At 48.4% G+C, this 16,242-nt stretch overlaps 2 protein-coding genes across 4 annotated transcripts in view; one reads left to right on the forward strand and one right to left on the reverse strand.

Moving 5' to 3' along the window:
* Positions 1 to 1,247: 1,247 nt before the first annotated feature.
* ncapg (non-SMC condensin I complex, subunit G) lies at positions 1,248 to 14,438 on the reverse strand. 3 transcript variants are annotated; one of them, XM_079758967.1, is made up of 22 exons: positions 14,362 to 14,438; positions 13,975 to 14,086; positions 13,351 to 13,584; positions 12,958 to 13,186; positions 11,768 to 11,913; positions 11,545 to 11,629; positions 11,252 to 11,444; positions 10,900 to 11,049; positions 10,192 to 10,332; positions 9,711 to 9,834; positions 8,999 to 9,088; positions 8,290 to 8,463; positions 7,086 to 7,196; positions 6,664 to 6,783; positions 5,974 to 6,207; positions 5,171 to 5,352; positions 4,912 to 5,077; positions 4,385 to 4,549; positions 3,706 to 3,829; positions 3,155 to 3,202; positions 1,645 to 1,714; positions 1,248 to 1,552 (listed from the first exon to the last, which is right to left on the reverse strand). In XM_079758967.1, exons 2-22 carry the CDS (start codon positions 14,077 to 14,079, stop codon positions 1,426 to 1,428), a joined length of 3,018 nt encoding a protein of 1,005 aa, XP_079615093.1. In that variant the 5' UTR covers positions 14,080 to 14,086; positions 14,362 to 14,438; the 3' UTR covers positions 1,248 to 1,425. The 3 variants fall into 3 exon arrangements, with proteins under 3 accessions (XP_079615093.1, XP_079615091.1, XP_079615092.1); XM_079758965.1 differs by having other exon boundaries at positions 8,275 to 8,463; XM_079758966.1 differs by having other exon boundaries at positions 8,275 to 8,463; positions 14,404 to 14,431.
* A 1,543-nt stretch (positions 14,439 to 15,981) lies between these two features.
* fam184b (family with sequence similarity 184 member B) overlaps positions 15,982 to 16,242 on the forward strand; it is a gene marked incomplete at its 5' end in the record, with an annotated part of 22,975 nt that continues 22,714 nt past the window's right edge. Inside the window, one exon of the mRNA XM_079729927.1 lies at positions 15,982 to 16,131. Within this exon, the coding sequence (XP_079586053.1) occupies positions 15,982 to 16,131 (150 nt within the window). The remainder of the gene's footprint in view (positions 16,132 to 16,242) is intronic.

Genomic DNA, 16,242 nt, shown 5'->3' on the forward strand with positions numbered 1-16,242 from the left:
AGTCTACTTCACGGTTAAAGCTGCTTTAGGTAAGTCTGGAGTTGTAAAGACAAGCAGAAAAGGGAGTGGTTTGGAGTCCCCAAGCAATGAGGGTAAGGTGGCCTGGTTGGTCAGTAATGAGGCGGGAGGGGATTAAAATCAGCTGCTTTAGGTAAGAGGAGTTGTAAAGACAAGCAGAAAAGGGAGTGGTTTGGAGTCCCCAAGCAATGAGGGTAAGGTGGCCTGGTTGGTCAAAAATGAGGCGGGAGAGGATTAAAATCAGCTGCTTTAGGTAAGAGGAGTTGTAAAGACAAGCAGAAAAGGGAGTGGTTTGGAGTCCCCAAGCAATGAGGGTAAGGTGGCCTGGTTGGTCAGAAATGAGGCGGGGGGGGGGGGAGGTGTCTAAAATCAATATAGCCCATACATAAGCAGGCGCAGTCAGCTCTGAACTGATGGCACATTTCACTCGCTAAGAGCTAGGCATTCTCTTAACAAATGTGTGAATCAGCCATTTTTGTAATAAGTGTACTGCGATGGAATGAATCGGTACATATTCCCTGCATCAAGCATTGCTTGATGTCCAAAATCCACACCCGAAAAACATCAAGATAACTTAACATCCATGATATAGCCCTGGAATCTGTAGTCAAAGCTGATTTCAATACAATTTCCTGTAACATAATAAATAATGCTGCCCTCTTTAACAAGAATCTTACCTCCGTCCCTCCAAAACCCTTCCCACTCACCTCCCAGCCAGATAGAGGAGAGTCCCCCCCCCCCCCCCTTGCTAAAAGAGTGGGGCTTAATCTTACACATTGCTGCTTTAATTACACACAAACACACACAAAATCGTCCTCACCCAGCCGAGTGACTAAGTGAACCTATTTGTTTAGTCACTTCACAACAAAGATAACATTTTTCACACCTGTAAATGTCAATTAACTTTTCAGCCAGATTTTTCCTTCAAATTGGGTTTCAATGAGATTTTGTAATTTGGGTCGTGCAGGTGTAGACCGCATACACAATCTCGAATACCAAATGTTGGATTCTATCATCGCCATTAGGAACACCGTCACCTGCACTCCAGAGGGGCAACGCCTCCCCTTTCCATGCAAACACAATGGATGACTAGAGAAGACAACAGACTAGTACAATTAACACTTGGGCCTCTGACATTCAGTGGAGTCTGAATTTAAGTGCTGCCTCCCACTAATGTGATTTCACAAATTGGACAAATGAAAAAGGTAGTTTGTAGTAAGTTGTAAATATTTTATTCGGCTTCAAATATAAAATGACATTGCTGAATCTCTCTAAAAAGGGAATTGTAAGATAGAAACACAATATGAATCCGGTGTTCATCAAGCAGTGTTTTACAAGAACCATTAAAAAGGCTGTTATAATGAAGGGGGGACTTCTGTATGTATGTACAGTGGTGTGCTGTGGAGCTTAGGAGGTGTTGGCCTCCTGGTCGATGAGGGGGTTCAGGTCCAGCTTGGTCCCCTCCAGAGCCGCCGTCTTCGCCCTGCGAGAGGGCCGGGCCCGGGGTAGCGACTCGGGCACGTTCTCACCGTCGCTGAGTGACCCCACAGACGAGGGGAGATTCAGAGACAAGTCCTACATGGACACTGCATGGATCCTACACTCACAAGACCTCCTTTAACTCACCTCTCCTCAGACGACTCTGCCCGTCGGCTGCCCTTTCTGCCCGATTTGGCGGCCGTGGTCTTCTTCTGACCTGGAGGGGTACGTGAAACACAATCCAATTCCAGTGTAGCAAAGACGATGCTGCACCACGCTCGCTCAACCTAGGCGACTTTATTGGCTTCCTCCAGACAAAGGACTCAGGGTCGTGGTGTTGAAGCTGGTTGATTGTAAGGTTTGCTGATAACTAGGGCTGGGTATTGCCAGGTACCTCACCATTCAATTCAATTCAAGGTCTTCATTCGATTTGATATCGATTCGATATTGATCCAATTGCTTCGATATCGATTCGATAACACGTGCAGACGACGTAAAATACCTAAATATTATTTAGAATCAACCATTTCAAAATGAATTAACCATTTCATTATGCTTTAACTAGCAAAAAGGGAATACACTATTGTATTGTATTGTTCCTGGGCTAAACTTGCAGCATAAAAATAATAATCATAACCTGGACAAATGTAAAAGGGCATGTACATTTAGGAATACTCGCTTCTAGATTACAATGACTGAGTATGCTTTTTTTTTTTTTTTTAAATGGAAATAATCGATTTCAAAAAAGTTCTGAATCGAAATTGAATCGAGAACAAATAAATTGCAGTGCATTGATGAATCGATATTTTTACCCAGCCCTGCTGATAACGATACGTGGTCTGGTGCTCCATTGAGCCCTGTAGGAGATGTCTCCTTGAGTGTAGGCGGTGATGGCTGACCTGAACTTTGCATACCAGGGGCCCTATTTTAACGGTCTGAAACGCAAGTGAGAAGCGCCAAGCGCAAGTAGCTTTGTGGGCGGTTCTACGGCGATGTCGCTATTTTACCGGCGCAAAAATGACTCTTGCGCCCGGCGGAAATCTTAAAAGGGTTGGTCTGAAGTAGCCTAATTACCCGTAGGTGTGGTTTGGGCGTAACGTGCAATAAACCAATGAGAGTGCCACCCCATTCCCTTTAGGAGCCATGAGCGCATTTGACCCTGACGAGTTGATGTTTTGACAGCGCGTCTGCAGTCTCCGATGAGACAGATGCATGACCACATGAATTTCAAACGGCTCAGTTTATGGCCAAATAATATGGCCTAATTCACACATGGAATAAGGTTTTCTTCCACACCTTCAGAAATACTGAGTCCTCAAATAAATTTCAGCAAATAAAACTTGACCCACATATGACGTGCGGTAACTGTGGTTCTATTTAATGATATACGCAATACATTATAAACATTGTTTCTTATCAGTATTGTATGCATTATCGTTATCGACTAGTGTTCCTAATATGCATGTGTCCCCCCCGTTAATATACATTGCAAGATAGGGCCCCAGGTGTGCAGCCTCACCTAGCCCCAGAGTCCGATAAGTCTGAGTCGGCCAGATGAGGCTGCTTAAACCAGCCAACATCCACACAAACCTGCATCAGGATTTACAAACTTTTTTACACACAACCACTTTGAACAAACTCCATTTAAATAACTTACCTCTTTTGGGCTTCTTGACAGATTTAGAGGGATCTTCTGCTAAAAACTCTGTTAAGGGGGGAAAAAAAAGAAAACATTAATTTACAACCTCACCAATCAAGTTCACTACAGTGGGAAGCTGACAGACGGCCGATAAGCAGTGTTAGATGCTTATGTTGCCCTCTGAAAGAGTTGTGGTGCATGTCATGGATACATAGGGCTTTGCGTTTAATCAAATTTTTAATCGCGATTTAGAATTTTCTAGTTGAAAAGATTTTTTTTATTCATTCAAATGTTATATAGAAATTGCAGAAAGGCTGGATACATATTTGTACATTATGTTTTCGATTTGAACATTTTCGATTGCAACATTTTGTGTACATTTTTTAAGGGGACATTCAAAGTTCTCAGTTACAAAGGTTTCTTTTTGGAGTGAAATGCTGAATAAATGCTTTCAAACTCAAAAAATAATCGTTTGAAAAAAATCGTGAATTCAATATTGACCAAAATAATCGTGATTATGATTTTTTCCATAACAGATACATGGGCATTTAAAAGCCTTGTGTATGTACCGTCAGCGTTGATGTCCAGGGGCTGGAGGGCTGTTTCTGTGTGCTGCTCGGCCTGCTCTTTAGAGTCCACCAGGCGGTCAATCACCTTTTCCACGGCACGGAGCGAGATGCGGTCCTTCACCACCTGACCACCAGACACACACAGACGTCGTTTAGGATAAAGGCATTCATCTGTGCTAATTCGGTCCATGTATTTCAGCAGTGCTGCTGGTCTTATAACAAAAGTGTCCTACATCTACATTTACATTAAGGGCATTTAGCAGACACTTTTATCCAAAGCGACTTACAATAAGTATGTTTGTCAGAGGAAGGTGAAACAATATAATCGCTGTCGGTACAACGATGTACTGACCACCATGAGGAAGGCAGATAAACATCTAGCTCAAATACAGCATTTATTGGTTTGAGGTTTATTCATTTTCCTCTCTCGACAGTAACAAGAAACCCTTTTAAGACCTTTGCAAATAATATTTAAGGCCATCAACTTTAAAGCCTAAATTAACAATTTTTACATCCAACCATTTTGTGAAACGGTTCGTTATAACAAAAGTCTGGATCCTTTTCCAATGTGTTGCTTGACCTGGTTAGCGGGTGTTACCTGGGTGACCTGGTTAGCGGGCGTTACCTGGGTGACCTGGTTAGCGGGCGTTACCTGGGTGACCTGGTTAGCGGGCGTTACCTGGGTGACCTCCTGCAGCAGCGCCTGCAGCTCCTGCCGTGTGCCCTCGTTGGCGCTGATCTCCAGGTTGTTCAGGGTCTTGGCGTAGAGCCGCACCTCGGGGGCCGTGTTGTCCTTCAGGATCTCCCCGCACACACGCAGCGCCATGCTGTCGTGCACACACACCTAACACACACACACACACACACACACACACACACACACACACACACACACACACACACACACACACACACACACACACACGAGGCTAGTTAGGAGAGGGGTTGAATCCAAAGTGACTTCAGGTAGTCATGAAGGAACAGCCCAATGGGGATCAAACCAACACCAGCATTTTGATTGAGGGTCGAAAACACCCACGCCAGTACGGGCGCGAGAGCCCGTTACTTAAAGTCCACTCAAAACAACAAACCCAGTGTTGACACTGGGAAGGTCAGGTCGCTGAGAGTATTCACATATAGAAACACCGTTAGGACAACCAGACATAACTAAATAGGACGGCGTGGCCGTGGTTTTGCGAGGCCCACCTCGTGGTTCTGGGATGGCTTGATGAGGGTCCCGGGCCGCGTCAGCTCCACCAGCAGCTCCACCACGTTACTGGGATCCACCTCCGCCAGCGGGGACGTGGCCGGCGCGTTCATCAGGGTCCGCACCGTGGGCAGGAAACTCTCGCCGACCACTTCCTGGTGGGCTCTGGGAGACGCAGGGGGGGGGGGGGGGACGGCTTTTTAGAGAGTGCGCTCTCCATCACGTTCATCATGCCTCGTGAGTGAGTGAGTGTCTCACCTGCTCTCGCGGGCGTAGAGTTGGAAGAAGACGCCCAGGCAGTGGCGGAGGCTGGTGTCGCCCTCGGTGACGGGGTTGTACCACAGCAGCACCAGACGGGAGAACATCTTGGCGCTGGAGAAGCGGTCCATGTACATGAGCTTGGCCAGACCCTGGGCCGTCTCTGTACGCAGGTCAGACACCTGGGGGGGGAGAAAGGGGGGAAAAAATAAAGAAAAACAAAAAGAAAAAGAAAGAGAAAGAGAAAGAAAGAGACAGAGAGACCAAGAGAGAGAGAGACAGAGACAGACAGCGAGAAAGCCAGAGACACAGACAGACAGACAGACACAGAGAGAGAGACCAACCAGTCATCTGTGTTCATGTTTACTCTGCTACAGCCTGTATTGATGGAGTCTGAAATAAGATCCCAATCTAAGGCTCATGGCTGTGGAAAGGCCTGTCGCCCTGATAGCATCAAGGCCTGTAGGTCTTGGTGGGGGAGAGGTGAAGTGCCAACATATCTCAGTAGATGATGAGACGTCCCCCGAGGCTAATCCTGGATCAGACTGAGCTACCCTTCCTTCCAGGGAAGGCATCAACCATCCAATACCTCTCCTTAGAGTTGTACATTTACAGGCTAAATAACTGATTACATTGTTCATAAATCTTTCAAGGATCCTACTAACATGAAAGTTGCTACACAATGCTGTCATAGACGACGACACCATTCTTGAAGTACCTACTCGCACCTTACACAATACAATTATTCTAGGTTGCTTTGGATAAAGGTACCAAAAAAAAAAAAAAAAAAAAAAGGCACACACCTCGCCATCGAGAAACTCCGACAGCAGCTGCAGAATGCTCTGAGCCGTGTCCCCCGCTAAGTCTCCCTTCTCTTCCGTTGGCTCCTCCTCTTCCTGCCTGCCCGGCGAATGGGAGGCCGGCGTGGCCTGAGTGACAGGCTTCTCAGAGAGCAGCTGGAAGCTGAAGAGCAGCAGCAGGTCGATGATGGAGCGCAGGGCGCTGATACGGATCTTCACCTCGTCCAGCTGGGCGATCTACGGGGGGAGGGACATTAATAATTAACTTGATTTTAGTTTCGCCATATTATTCGACCCAGTCATACAGCAATACAGTGTAACTGACTGACAAACAGTATAAAAATCATCTAATAGCCCTGCCATGCAATGTTTGCAATTGTACTCTTTTAGTCATTAATATACACTACACATGTTTAAATTATTATTATTTTTTTTTTTTACTTACCATTTTGTTTTGCCTACCTTTGCACTATTCAAGACTATTTTGCACTATTTAGAATTAATTTAATGTAAATATGACTTATTTCATTTGACCTAATTTTATCCTTTTATACTTAATGCACCGTGGGTCAGAGACAAACACAATTTCAGTTCTTCTATTTGTCTTGTACATTTGTCAGAATTGACAATAAAGCTCACTTTGAATTTGACTTTGAAAAAGTGAGGTTTCCTGTCTTTTCGAGGGGGCCTTACCTGCAACAGCAGCACCATGTGAGCCTTGGCCAGGTCCTTACTGTGCAACGCGCTCGTGCCCAGACACACCACCGCCATGTTGCGCACGGCGGGCTGAGCATTGGCGATGCAGGGTACGATCTAGAGACAGAGACACGGTGGGGGGGGGGGGGGGGGGGGAGATAAGCTCTGGACGTTTATACACAGCACACCAAACCAACACGTTTGACTCACGGCAGCTCATTGCTTAAAACATTTACATGCATACATTATTCAGCAGTGAATTAAAAGCTACTGTTGGGTGTGTTTTCAGTGTCATTAGTGGTAAAAGAGGGTGAGCTAGAGACAGAGAGAGGGCGAGAGAGAGAGAGGGCGAGAGAGAGGGCGCGTGAGAGAGAGGGCAAGAGAGAGAGAATGGTGGAGGTACGTAGGGCTCGGGTTACCAGAGAAGACACGATGGCGCTCAAGGTGGGCCCGATGCGGGTCTTGATGTTCATCTGCTTCAGCAGCTCGGCGCACATGGTCAGACACCTCAGGAGAGTATCTGGGTCGCTCTATAGCAGCAGGGAAAAAAACACCATCAGCCACCCTTCCCAGAGCATTTCATTATGTAAGACCGGAGAGGGAGAGGATAATGAACTAGGAAGTATTGCATCAACGTTGCAAGCAAGCACCCACCTATTCCCTTTAGTGAAGCGAAGGCAGGAGACACTAACATGTAGTTCCTCTAACGGCCTCAGGGTGGTTAGAGTAGAGCCTAACATTTTGTTCCTCATGAGCCCTCTAGGTGGTTAAAGTAGAGACTAACATGTGGTTCCTCTTACCACATGTAGGTGTTTAAAGTAAAGACTAACATGTAGCCCCCCTAACAGCCTCTAGGAGGTTAAAGTAGAGACTAACATGTGGTTCCTCTTACCACATGTAGGTGGTTAAAGTAGAGACTAACATGTAGCCCCTCTAACGGCCTCAAGGAGGTTAAAGTAGAGACTAACATGTAGATCCTCTAAAGGCCTCTAGGTTAAAGTAGAGACTAACATGTAGCCCCTCTAACGGCCTCTAGGAGGTTAAAGTAGAGACTAACATGTAGCCCCTCTAACGGCCTCTAGGAGGTTAAAGTAGAGACTAACATGTAGCCCCTCTAACGGCCTCTAGGTTAAAGTAGAGACTAACATGTAGTTCCTTTAAAGGCCTCTAGGTTAAAGTAGAGACTAACATGTAGCCCCTCTAACGGCCTCTAGGAGGTTAAAGTAGAGACTAACATGTATCCCCTCTACGGCCTCTAGGAGGTTAAAGTAGAGACTAACATGTAGCCCCTCTAACGGCCTCTAGGAGGTTAAAGTGAGACTAACATGTAGTTCCTTTAGAGGCCTCTAGGTGATTAAAGTAGAGACTAACCTGAAGTTCCTCTAAAGGCCTCTAGGAGGTTAAAGTAGAGACTAACATGTAGTTCCTTTAAAGGCCTCTAGGTGATTAAAGTAGAGACTAACCTGAAGTTCCTCTAAAGGCCTCTAGGAGGTTAAAGTAGAGACTAACATGTAGTTCCTCTAAAGGCCTCTAGGAGGTTAAAGTAGAGACTAACATGCAGGAGCCCAGCCTGCGTGTGTGTGTGCGCGTGCGAGCGTGTAAGCGTGCCTTCTCCGTGCGGACCTCCCGATCGGCGGGCTGGCTGCTCTCGGCCGTCTCCTGCAGCACCAGGTTGCGCTGGTTCTCCAGCTCCGTGATGGTGTCCTTGAACTGGGCGGCGTTGCTGAACTCCTGGGCGGCGATGCAGTCGTCCAGCGCCTGCCGGGCCTCCAGGATGCGCACCTTCACCTCCGCGAGCTGGAGGCATGGAGGAGATGTCACCACAGGCAGTATGGGACCACTAAGGGTTAGGTTCTGATGCAGTACATGCGGACAGCAACGGCTTGGATGGAGAATAGGAGGGAATGGTGCAGCAATAATAAATAATACAGCTGAAAAGGTTGAATATACAATTGTAGTCTTTGTAGGGCTGCAAGATAATAATATTGAGATTGCAATTTAATTGGTATTCTATGGCACCTACTGCATATGGAAACAATATAAAAATCTATTTTATTGCATTATTTGTTATAATTGTTCTCTTGTTTATTACCGCAACCTTTCCTGATTAGCTCTTTGCCGAGGCCAAAAGAAAATCGCAGTTGCGCCATCTTAATTATTCAGCCTTATCTTTAACACTGAGAACACTCCACCCCTCTCCTCTCGTCACGTTCTCACTTCCCCCGAGTGCAAGCGTCATCAGCAGGACGTCAAACACCTCCTCGCCAGTCGAGGAACACGGCGCCACCGTGCCTCTCCTGCTAATCCAGCTGCTCCTGGGGCCTCTCCGTACCTTGATCTGCTTCCGGCGCTCCTGGGCCTCGTCCAGGGGCGGACCGGCCTCTGCGATGGGCTCCCTGACATCAGAGATGATCTCTGCCACCTGGGGATCCAGGGGCGGGCAGAGCGTCAGCATAGCAGCATCAGGGAATGGAAGCAACGCGTGGGGCACAGTGTTATGGTAACCGGTGGGTCTGCCTGTGTGCATTCCCCTGTTTGAACCGTCTTCGCTAAAAAATGTTTTTGTAGAATTGGGTTACTGGGCTGAGTACGATACGATAAGATGTAATTTATTCATCACCCACGGGAAGTCTGGGTAATATATTCCCTTGGTTTTGTTTTCAAATAAAACTAAATTTCACATCTCGCTGAATCAAAAGTAATGGAAGCGGGAAAATATTTTTGCAAGTAAACGAATGATCATAGCAGGGAAAATAAAATGTTTTGCTCCTTTGTTTCTCAACTGGGATGAGAAAGTAGATGGATGAGAATCAACAAGGGAGTTGCTCCAGAGTTAACACACACACACACACACGTGTGTGTGTGTGTGTGTGTGTGTGTGTGTGTGTGTGTGTGTGTGTGTGTGTGTGTGTGTGTGTGTGTGTGTGTGTGTGTGTGTGTGTGTGTGTGTGTGTGTGTGTGTGTGTGTGTGTGTGTGTGTGTGTGTGTGTGTGTGTGTGTGTGTGTGTGTGTGTGTGTGTGTACGTGTGTGTGTGCTCGTATACCATTTGTATGCGGCGGTTGTCATCAGGGATGAGGCTGAGCAGTTTCTCCGTGAGCAGGGACACCAGGGAGGCGGGCGTCTGGGGCTGACACAACAGCTCCTGCAGCACGGCCAGAACGCGCTTCCTGCACAGCGAGGAGTCGGCAGCATCAGAGGCGGCTGCTGCTGCTGTTCACTTCACAGGCCCGGACGTTACACAACACCGCAGGATCCTTTGGTTTGATTGCATTTATGCCGTTTCCTAAACGCAATTCATGCTCCCTGATATTATCGGTGGAAAGACGCCAGCATATTCTTACGATTTGAAATCATGTCGATTCATTTAAAAAGGTTTAAAATGACCCAAGCTCTCCTGACCTTCGGTTGACACAAGATCAATGATCAATGAGTTCCCCGTCACTCCTCCACTGGCCCCTCCCTGCTCCCCCCCTCCGGTCGTCTCTCCCCACCCCCCACACCGAGCCACCCCCTCCACTACTGACCTGCCCCCTTCCTCGTTAGTGTCCAGGCAGCCGACCAGATGGATGAGCTGCTGGGAGATGAACTCCTTCCTCATGGCCATCTCCAGCGAGTTGAACTCTGCCCTCTCCAACTCCGACAGCACTGGCACCGTCCTCACGAAGCTAAAGCACGGCAGGGCCAGGGGCGCGTCAGTCACGGCACGGCCCGCAGTGTCGCTGGGCAATAACATATCGCTGCCCGCAACGTTGTGGACATAATGCTGACGCCGCACACACACACACCCCCACACGGTTTAATCAGAATGTGTATTGTCAAACTATCCTGTTGTGAAAATAAGCGGACAAGATAAAAAGCTTAGTGCTATGTAGCGCTGTCAAGAGGTACTAAAAAGGGAAACTGCAATGCGATAACACAGAGAGACACACACATTCTCTTGAGAATCCCAAGCATGACTCACCGGTGGATCACTGGCCTTCTAATTAAAGAGGATGCTAATGAATGCCAGGATGTGCACGTTGGCTGAGGTCACACAGCCATACACCGATCACATTAGCGTGACCTCCGATTAGCCTTCAACGGTATCACAGCCATCAAAGCTCAGCATTACAGCTAGAGTTGTACACTGTTAATAAAAATATCATTGCATTCAATTAAAAAGGGCCCAAATGCATCCCTAGCACAGGCCCCGACAACATGGGCCCCGACAACAAGGGCCTCCCTGGTCTCACCCTTGGAGGTAGTTGGCGTAGGTGGCGGCGTCCGGCAGGATCTTCTCCAGCGTCTCCTCTCCCTCGTCTCCCTCGGCCCTGACGAACTCACACAGAGCCCTCCAGTAGATCACGTTCTCGCAGCTCAGAGCGTCCCCCGGGATCAGCTTACTGTGGACAACAGGCACGTCGGTGCACTGCTTGCGTCAGGCCTTTGTCTCGTTTCTCACAGAACACGAACACACACACACACACACACACACACACACACACACACACACACACACACACACACACACACACACACACACACACACACACACACACACACACACACACACACGACTCCATTCTTCCCTTCTGGGGACCGTACCTCGTGCCGAGCTGCACCCTGTCCTTCAGCATCTCCTCTTGGGGCATGTTGGTGAAGATGGCCTTGAGCACTTCCAGGGCCGTCTCGGAGCAGTTCTCCACGTCCAGCCTGGGCAGCAGCAGCACAACGTCGCCGTCAAGGTGCTTGAGCCAGGAGGGCAGGAGCCGGGTCTTCACAGCCTCCCTGACGGCCTCTGGGACACAGAGACCTGGGTTTACATCCTGCTGTGATAGGGGCTACTCAGCCGTTAACAGTGAACGCTTTTAAGATGTCAAGTAATGCACACATTGTACCTGAGGTGTCGTGCAGGCCCTGCTCTAATAGAGTCACTCTCTGGGCAATGCTAAGAGCCTTGATGTGCACCTTTTCGGCAAGAACCTGAAACGCAAAGCAAGGCCACGCATTCACCCACATCCTGCCGATTACCAAAGACAAACGTATCAACAGTCCTGATGGTCATGTGGCGTATCAAGTTAAAACCGGGCAACCAGGTGGAGTGACTCCATCGTGGGTTACCTGGTAGGCCAGCTTGCGGACGCTCTCCTTGACGTCCCGTGTGCGCTTCAGCACCTTGACCAGCGTGCTGGGCGACATGGCGATGCACGACAGCACCGCGCGCCTCACCTCCGCGTTGGAGTCGTTGTCCAGGATCAGCATGTAGGCTACATCGGGAGAGGAACAGCTCAAGGGGGTGTGCGGAGTTAGAGTTATATAGAGGGCATGACTGGGGAGCTAAGACGTTTGGACTCCCAGCTGGAATTACCATGAGACCAAACTGGTTGAACCAAAGGTTAAAGGCACAATGTGGAAGCCTCTCCCGGGTAGGAAAAAAAACTCTGTTCTGTCTGCTCTAACTGGCTGTGCACCTCTGCCAAGCCAAGTGGCTGGGAGGGGATTTGTGAGTGTCCATAGCAAGACTCTCGTAAACGAAGAGGTACTGGCTGGCCAGCCTTTATTACTTCAGTGTTTCCCATACATAGACCAATGTGTGGCGCAGCACCACAGAAACAACACCGAGCGCCACAAATTGATTCTTTTTTTTTTTCCTTTTGCGATTTTGAAATATAAATATCGTTCCGTTCATTCATCTCCGCATAGCACTCTTTCTCCCTGTCATTCTCGTTCGCACACGCACAGAGACAAGCGCGCATACATGCCAATGGTGCTCGAGTATACACTACCACTTATTGGATCAACCCGCATATCACTGATACATGCACACGCACTGACAGCTGATTCGCCCGCTCCTCCTCTCAACGCGCCTACAAAGGAAAGCCCGAAGCAGCGGGATATTTGGCACAGTAAAGAGTACGGTCGGCGACATCTGAGGTTTGCCCAAACACACCTGTGCTCAAACACACCTGCCCAAAATTATTGTTGACTCAGAAAAGATAATGTTAGCCTTATGAACACAACCCAATTGACATTGAACATGCCGCACCCAAAGTCAGCATAGACAACGTTGGTAACGCAGCAAACGATGCGATTAATGTGAAATGCGGTTATAGTTTAGATCGATTACGGTGTTAGACTGGGTACCCCCAGCCCGTTCTGCCGGCGATTTGAATTCACTCTGCAGCAGGGGCTGGAGAGGAGCAATACATTGCTTTCTGTTTCTGATATATTATAATATAATAATAACTAATTAGTAAAAAATAAATATAACAGATAACAGAACTAATAGTAATGTCCAGGGGTTTCCTCACCACCGACGGTGGGGCAGTCTGGGTCCTGGGGCTGCTGCAGGCGGGTCATGGCCAGGGCGGCCTGGATCCTCACGTTGGGGAACTTGTCGGTGACGCGGATCAGCATGGCCTGGTGGATGTTATCAAACAGGTCGTCGTCGATCTGGGCGTTCTCCGACATGCTGCCGAGCAGCTTGTTGATCAGCTGGCACACACGGAAACGCACCGCATGGCTGTTGGCCTTGTGGGACTTAGAGGGAAGCCGGGGCAAAGCGCAGGATATGGATGTGTGAAGGGGTAGACAAACCACAGAGAAGAGACAGATGGAGCATCAACAACCCATAGACACACACAAAAAGATATTAGAAGTCATAGATTGAGTGACGTGTGCAGGGTCAAAACAAGCCTGTGTACCTCCAACAGGAAGTTAAAGATGTAGGTGAGAAAAGGATGGTCATCCTCCTCCTCCTCATCTTCCTCCTCCTCCTGCTCCCCCTCTTTGTCATTTTTAGAAGAAGACTGGAAGCTTGAGGCAAACTTGGCGACAAACTCGATGACATTTTCCACAGCGGGCTCCCTTTTGTACACGATCATGGCGTACTTTAGGTAGTGGATGAACTTTTCATGGAACAATGTCTTGTCCTCCAACTGTGGACAGGCAGTGATTGTGATCAGGTTCTTTACCATGAAGAATCAAGTCTGACATCCAATCAGGTATGATGACACATGCATGCAGGTTTATAGAAAAATTAAAACTTTTGTGTTTTTATTTTACGTTTTATTTATCTGTTTCTATTTGGTCCTCTTTGTTGTTTCTGTTTTGATTCTCTAGCTGCTAAGGAAATAGGTTGACCACACTGGAGAGGTTAAGGTAGATGCGATTTGTAAGGTTGAGTATTCTTTACCTGCTCAACAACACCAAGGATCCAGCGCCAATAAGCAACCTCGCACACCACACAACCATGACAATGAAACGTGAAAGTGTAGTTTTGCTAAGAAGGCACAGTAACTGTTAGCCACTGAGGGAAAACGTCCTACCTTGTTGTATCGATTCTTCAGGACGGCCACCAGCTTGGCCTTGTTGTTGTGGCCCTTCTGGGCTCTGTTGAAGGCCTCCTTTATCTCCATCTCGCTGTCGGCCATGATGTTTCTTCACGGGGCGAAATGTGCACACGGAAAAGGTTAACCAACAGTACATGCGATTTGTAATGTACACACGCATACGCGTTTCTATGTTTCTGTCAAGAATAGGAGTCACATCTTGATGGGTCACTTCAGCGTTAGCTAGCATCACCGTTACCCATATCCCACAACAACAAACACGCAAAACTTGCGGTAACCTCACAATTATATGTTAACAGATCTAGTTTGTAAAATATTTATCCGGAGTCGCAACTAAACAAAAAACGGTTTGTATAAATGTACCTGGTGGGATATCCTATTAGATGTTTTCCCCTGTTGACTCACTGTTTTGCTGCTACCGACTGCCGCCTGTTTTCAAATTTCGTCCGATCAGTTCTCGCGAGAGTTAGGTCCGTGGTTTGTGCGTACTACTACGCCCCCTCCTTTATATTTCACGCGCACGCTGACATGAGCACTGACGTCCAGCTTGATAATGTTTCTCCCGTTATACTTGGGCTGTTCTGACGGGTCAACATTTGCAACACTATCCAAAATCTATCTAAATAGTGTGTTTAGTGCGCACATCATAACTGATGGTGCCCTCGTAGATTGCAGCTGTCCGACGGCTTGCAGCTGTGGGCGGGTCAAAGCACAATGTTCCCCCATCGGAAGGACATCATTGACACGCTTCCAACACGACTACAGGCGCATACGACTCTGTTTAAAGTTAAAAACACAGTAACATCTTTCGCGAACCTCTTTGACAGTGAAATTCAGAAGGTGCTATTATTTTTAGGGGGGTTATTTGTGGATGTCCGGGTATTAAATGTAGTACTGTCTCCTGATGTGTGTGTTGGGCAGGTGCACTTTTATGATATGAAATGCAATTGGATTGTTATTGAGGCTGTTGCCATGGGTGTGACGGGAGCAGCGGGGAAGATGTGGGCCTATGATAAGGTGCATGCTAATAGCGCCCTGTTATCGCCAGGTATGCACAAGCACAACAACACTATATGTTAGATGACACTCTCCAAACAGCACCTGAGGTCCATAGCCTCGATGTGACTAGGAAGCCTAGCTTCTGCACATCACATCGCTTCTTATAGATTGATGGACTGATATCCCAGTCTAGAAGCAGACTATGCCATAGCATCGGCACAGCATAGCTTTAACAAAGACTCATGTGACTCCCAGTAGACTTTCATCCCACCACCACCTGCCTGTTTATTTCCGTAGTCCATTCCACAACCCCTTTGTTTTGTTTTTGCGTGGTACCTTTTCCTGTACAACCTCGTATTCCTTGTTCAGGTTGGCCTATATGGCTGCAAGATGGTCCGATAGTTTGATCAGACCGTCATCGTCCTTCTTTCGCGATACGGCTATCGATAAGCGGCGCCGGTAGGGGCGGGGCAGCACTGCAGCACAGCGCGCTCCACTCGTCTCTCCGGTACATTTCCCGTTCATACGCACGCACGCACGCTCTTCGCGCGGGTGTACTGCGAGCGAGCGAGGCGGTCCGGAGCCCATGCCTTCTTCATCCGTCAGGGCTCTGTCTCCCTAGCACCACACACATCGGTTAGTAGGAAGGGAAGGCTCGGTCGGCGCAAACGCGCGTCCCCGATGGAATTCCAGTCTGTGACCTCCGCTATCACCGGGCGGACAGCGGGGGGGCGGCCAACGGAGAGCAGGAGAGCCCCGCTGCTTTACTACCGAATGTTTCCACCCAACCGGTCGCGCTGCTGCTGCTGCTGCTGTTCCCGCGTGAGGGGTCCGTGTGTCTCGACATAGGAGGAGGAGGAGGGATGAATGAGATGCGAGGCGAGTAAAAGTTGATCGGTTTTTTTTTCCGGGGAGATCGCTCAGCGTCAACGGCAGGATTATTCCCACTATCGCCCCCCAGTCTGGGAAGTTCCCTTGGGGGTTATGGCTTCAGGCGCCGGTAAGGCTGCACAGTCCCCCGGGCCGGGATCCACGGTGAACGGGACTGCGGCAGAGTTCCCGAAGGCTGACCACGAGCTGTACGACGACCAGATGCAGATCAAGATGTGCAAGAAGATAGCGCAGCTCACGAAGGTAAGCAGGTTCTCATCCACCGCCCCGGCTGCAGCAAGAGGATGCACCCTGACGGGACTCGTCTGTCACTTGTCGCGTTATGTGGCTCGGGATGTGGCGAATTCTGACTCG

The sequence above is a fragment of the Pollachius pollachius genome (genome assembly GCF_949987615.1).
Source record: "Pollachius pollachius genome assembly, chromosome: 2".
In the NCBI taxonomy this organism is placed as follows: domain Eukaryota; kingdom Metazoa; phylum Chordata; class Actinopteri; order Gadiformes; family Gadidae; genus Pollachius; species Pollachius pollachius.

What these genes read in the sequence shown, in the direction of transcription:
- ncapg (XM_079758965.1), bottom strand. Translation starts at nt 14,079, where the DNA reads ATGGCCGACAGCGAGATGGAGATAAAGGAGGCCTTCAACAGAGCCCAG. An exon ending in AGCGCCGGAAGCAGATCAAG is followed by an intron (nt 8,464 to 8,998) that starts GTACGGAGAGGC and finishes CCATGCCTCCAG; the next exon opens with CTCGCGGAGGTGAAGGTGCG. An exon ending in GGGAGGTCCGCACGGAGAAG is followed by an intron (nt 7,197 to 8,274) that starts GCACGCTTACAC and finishes CTGCTGCTATAG; the next exon opens with AGCGACCCAGATACTCTCCT.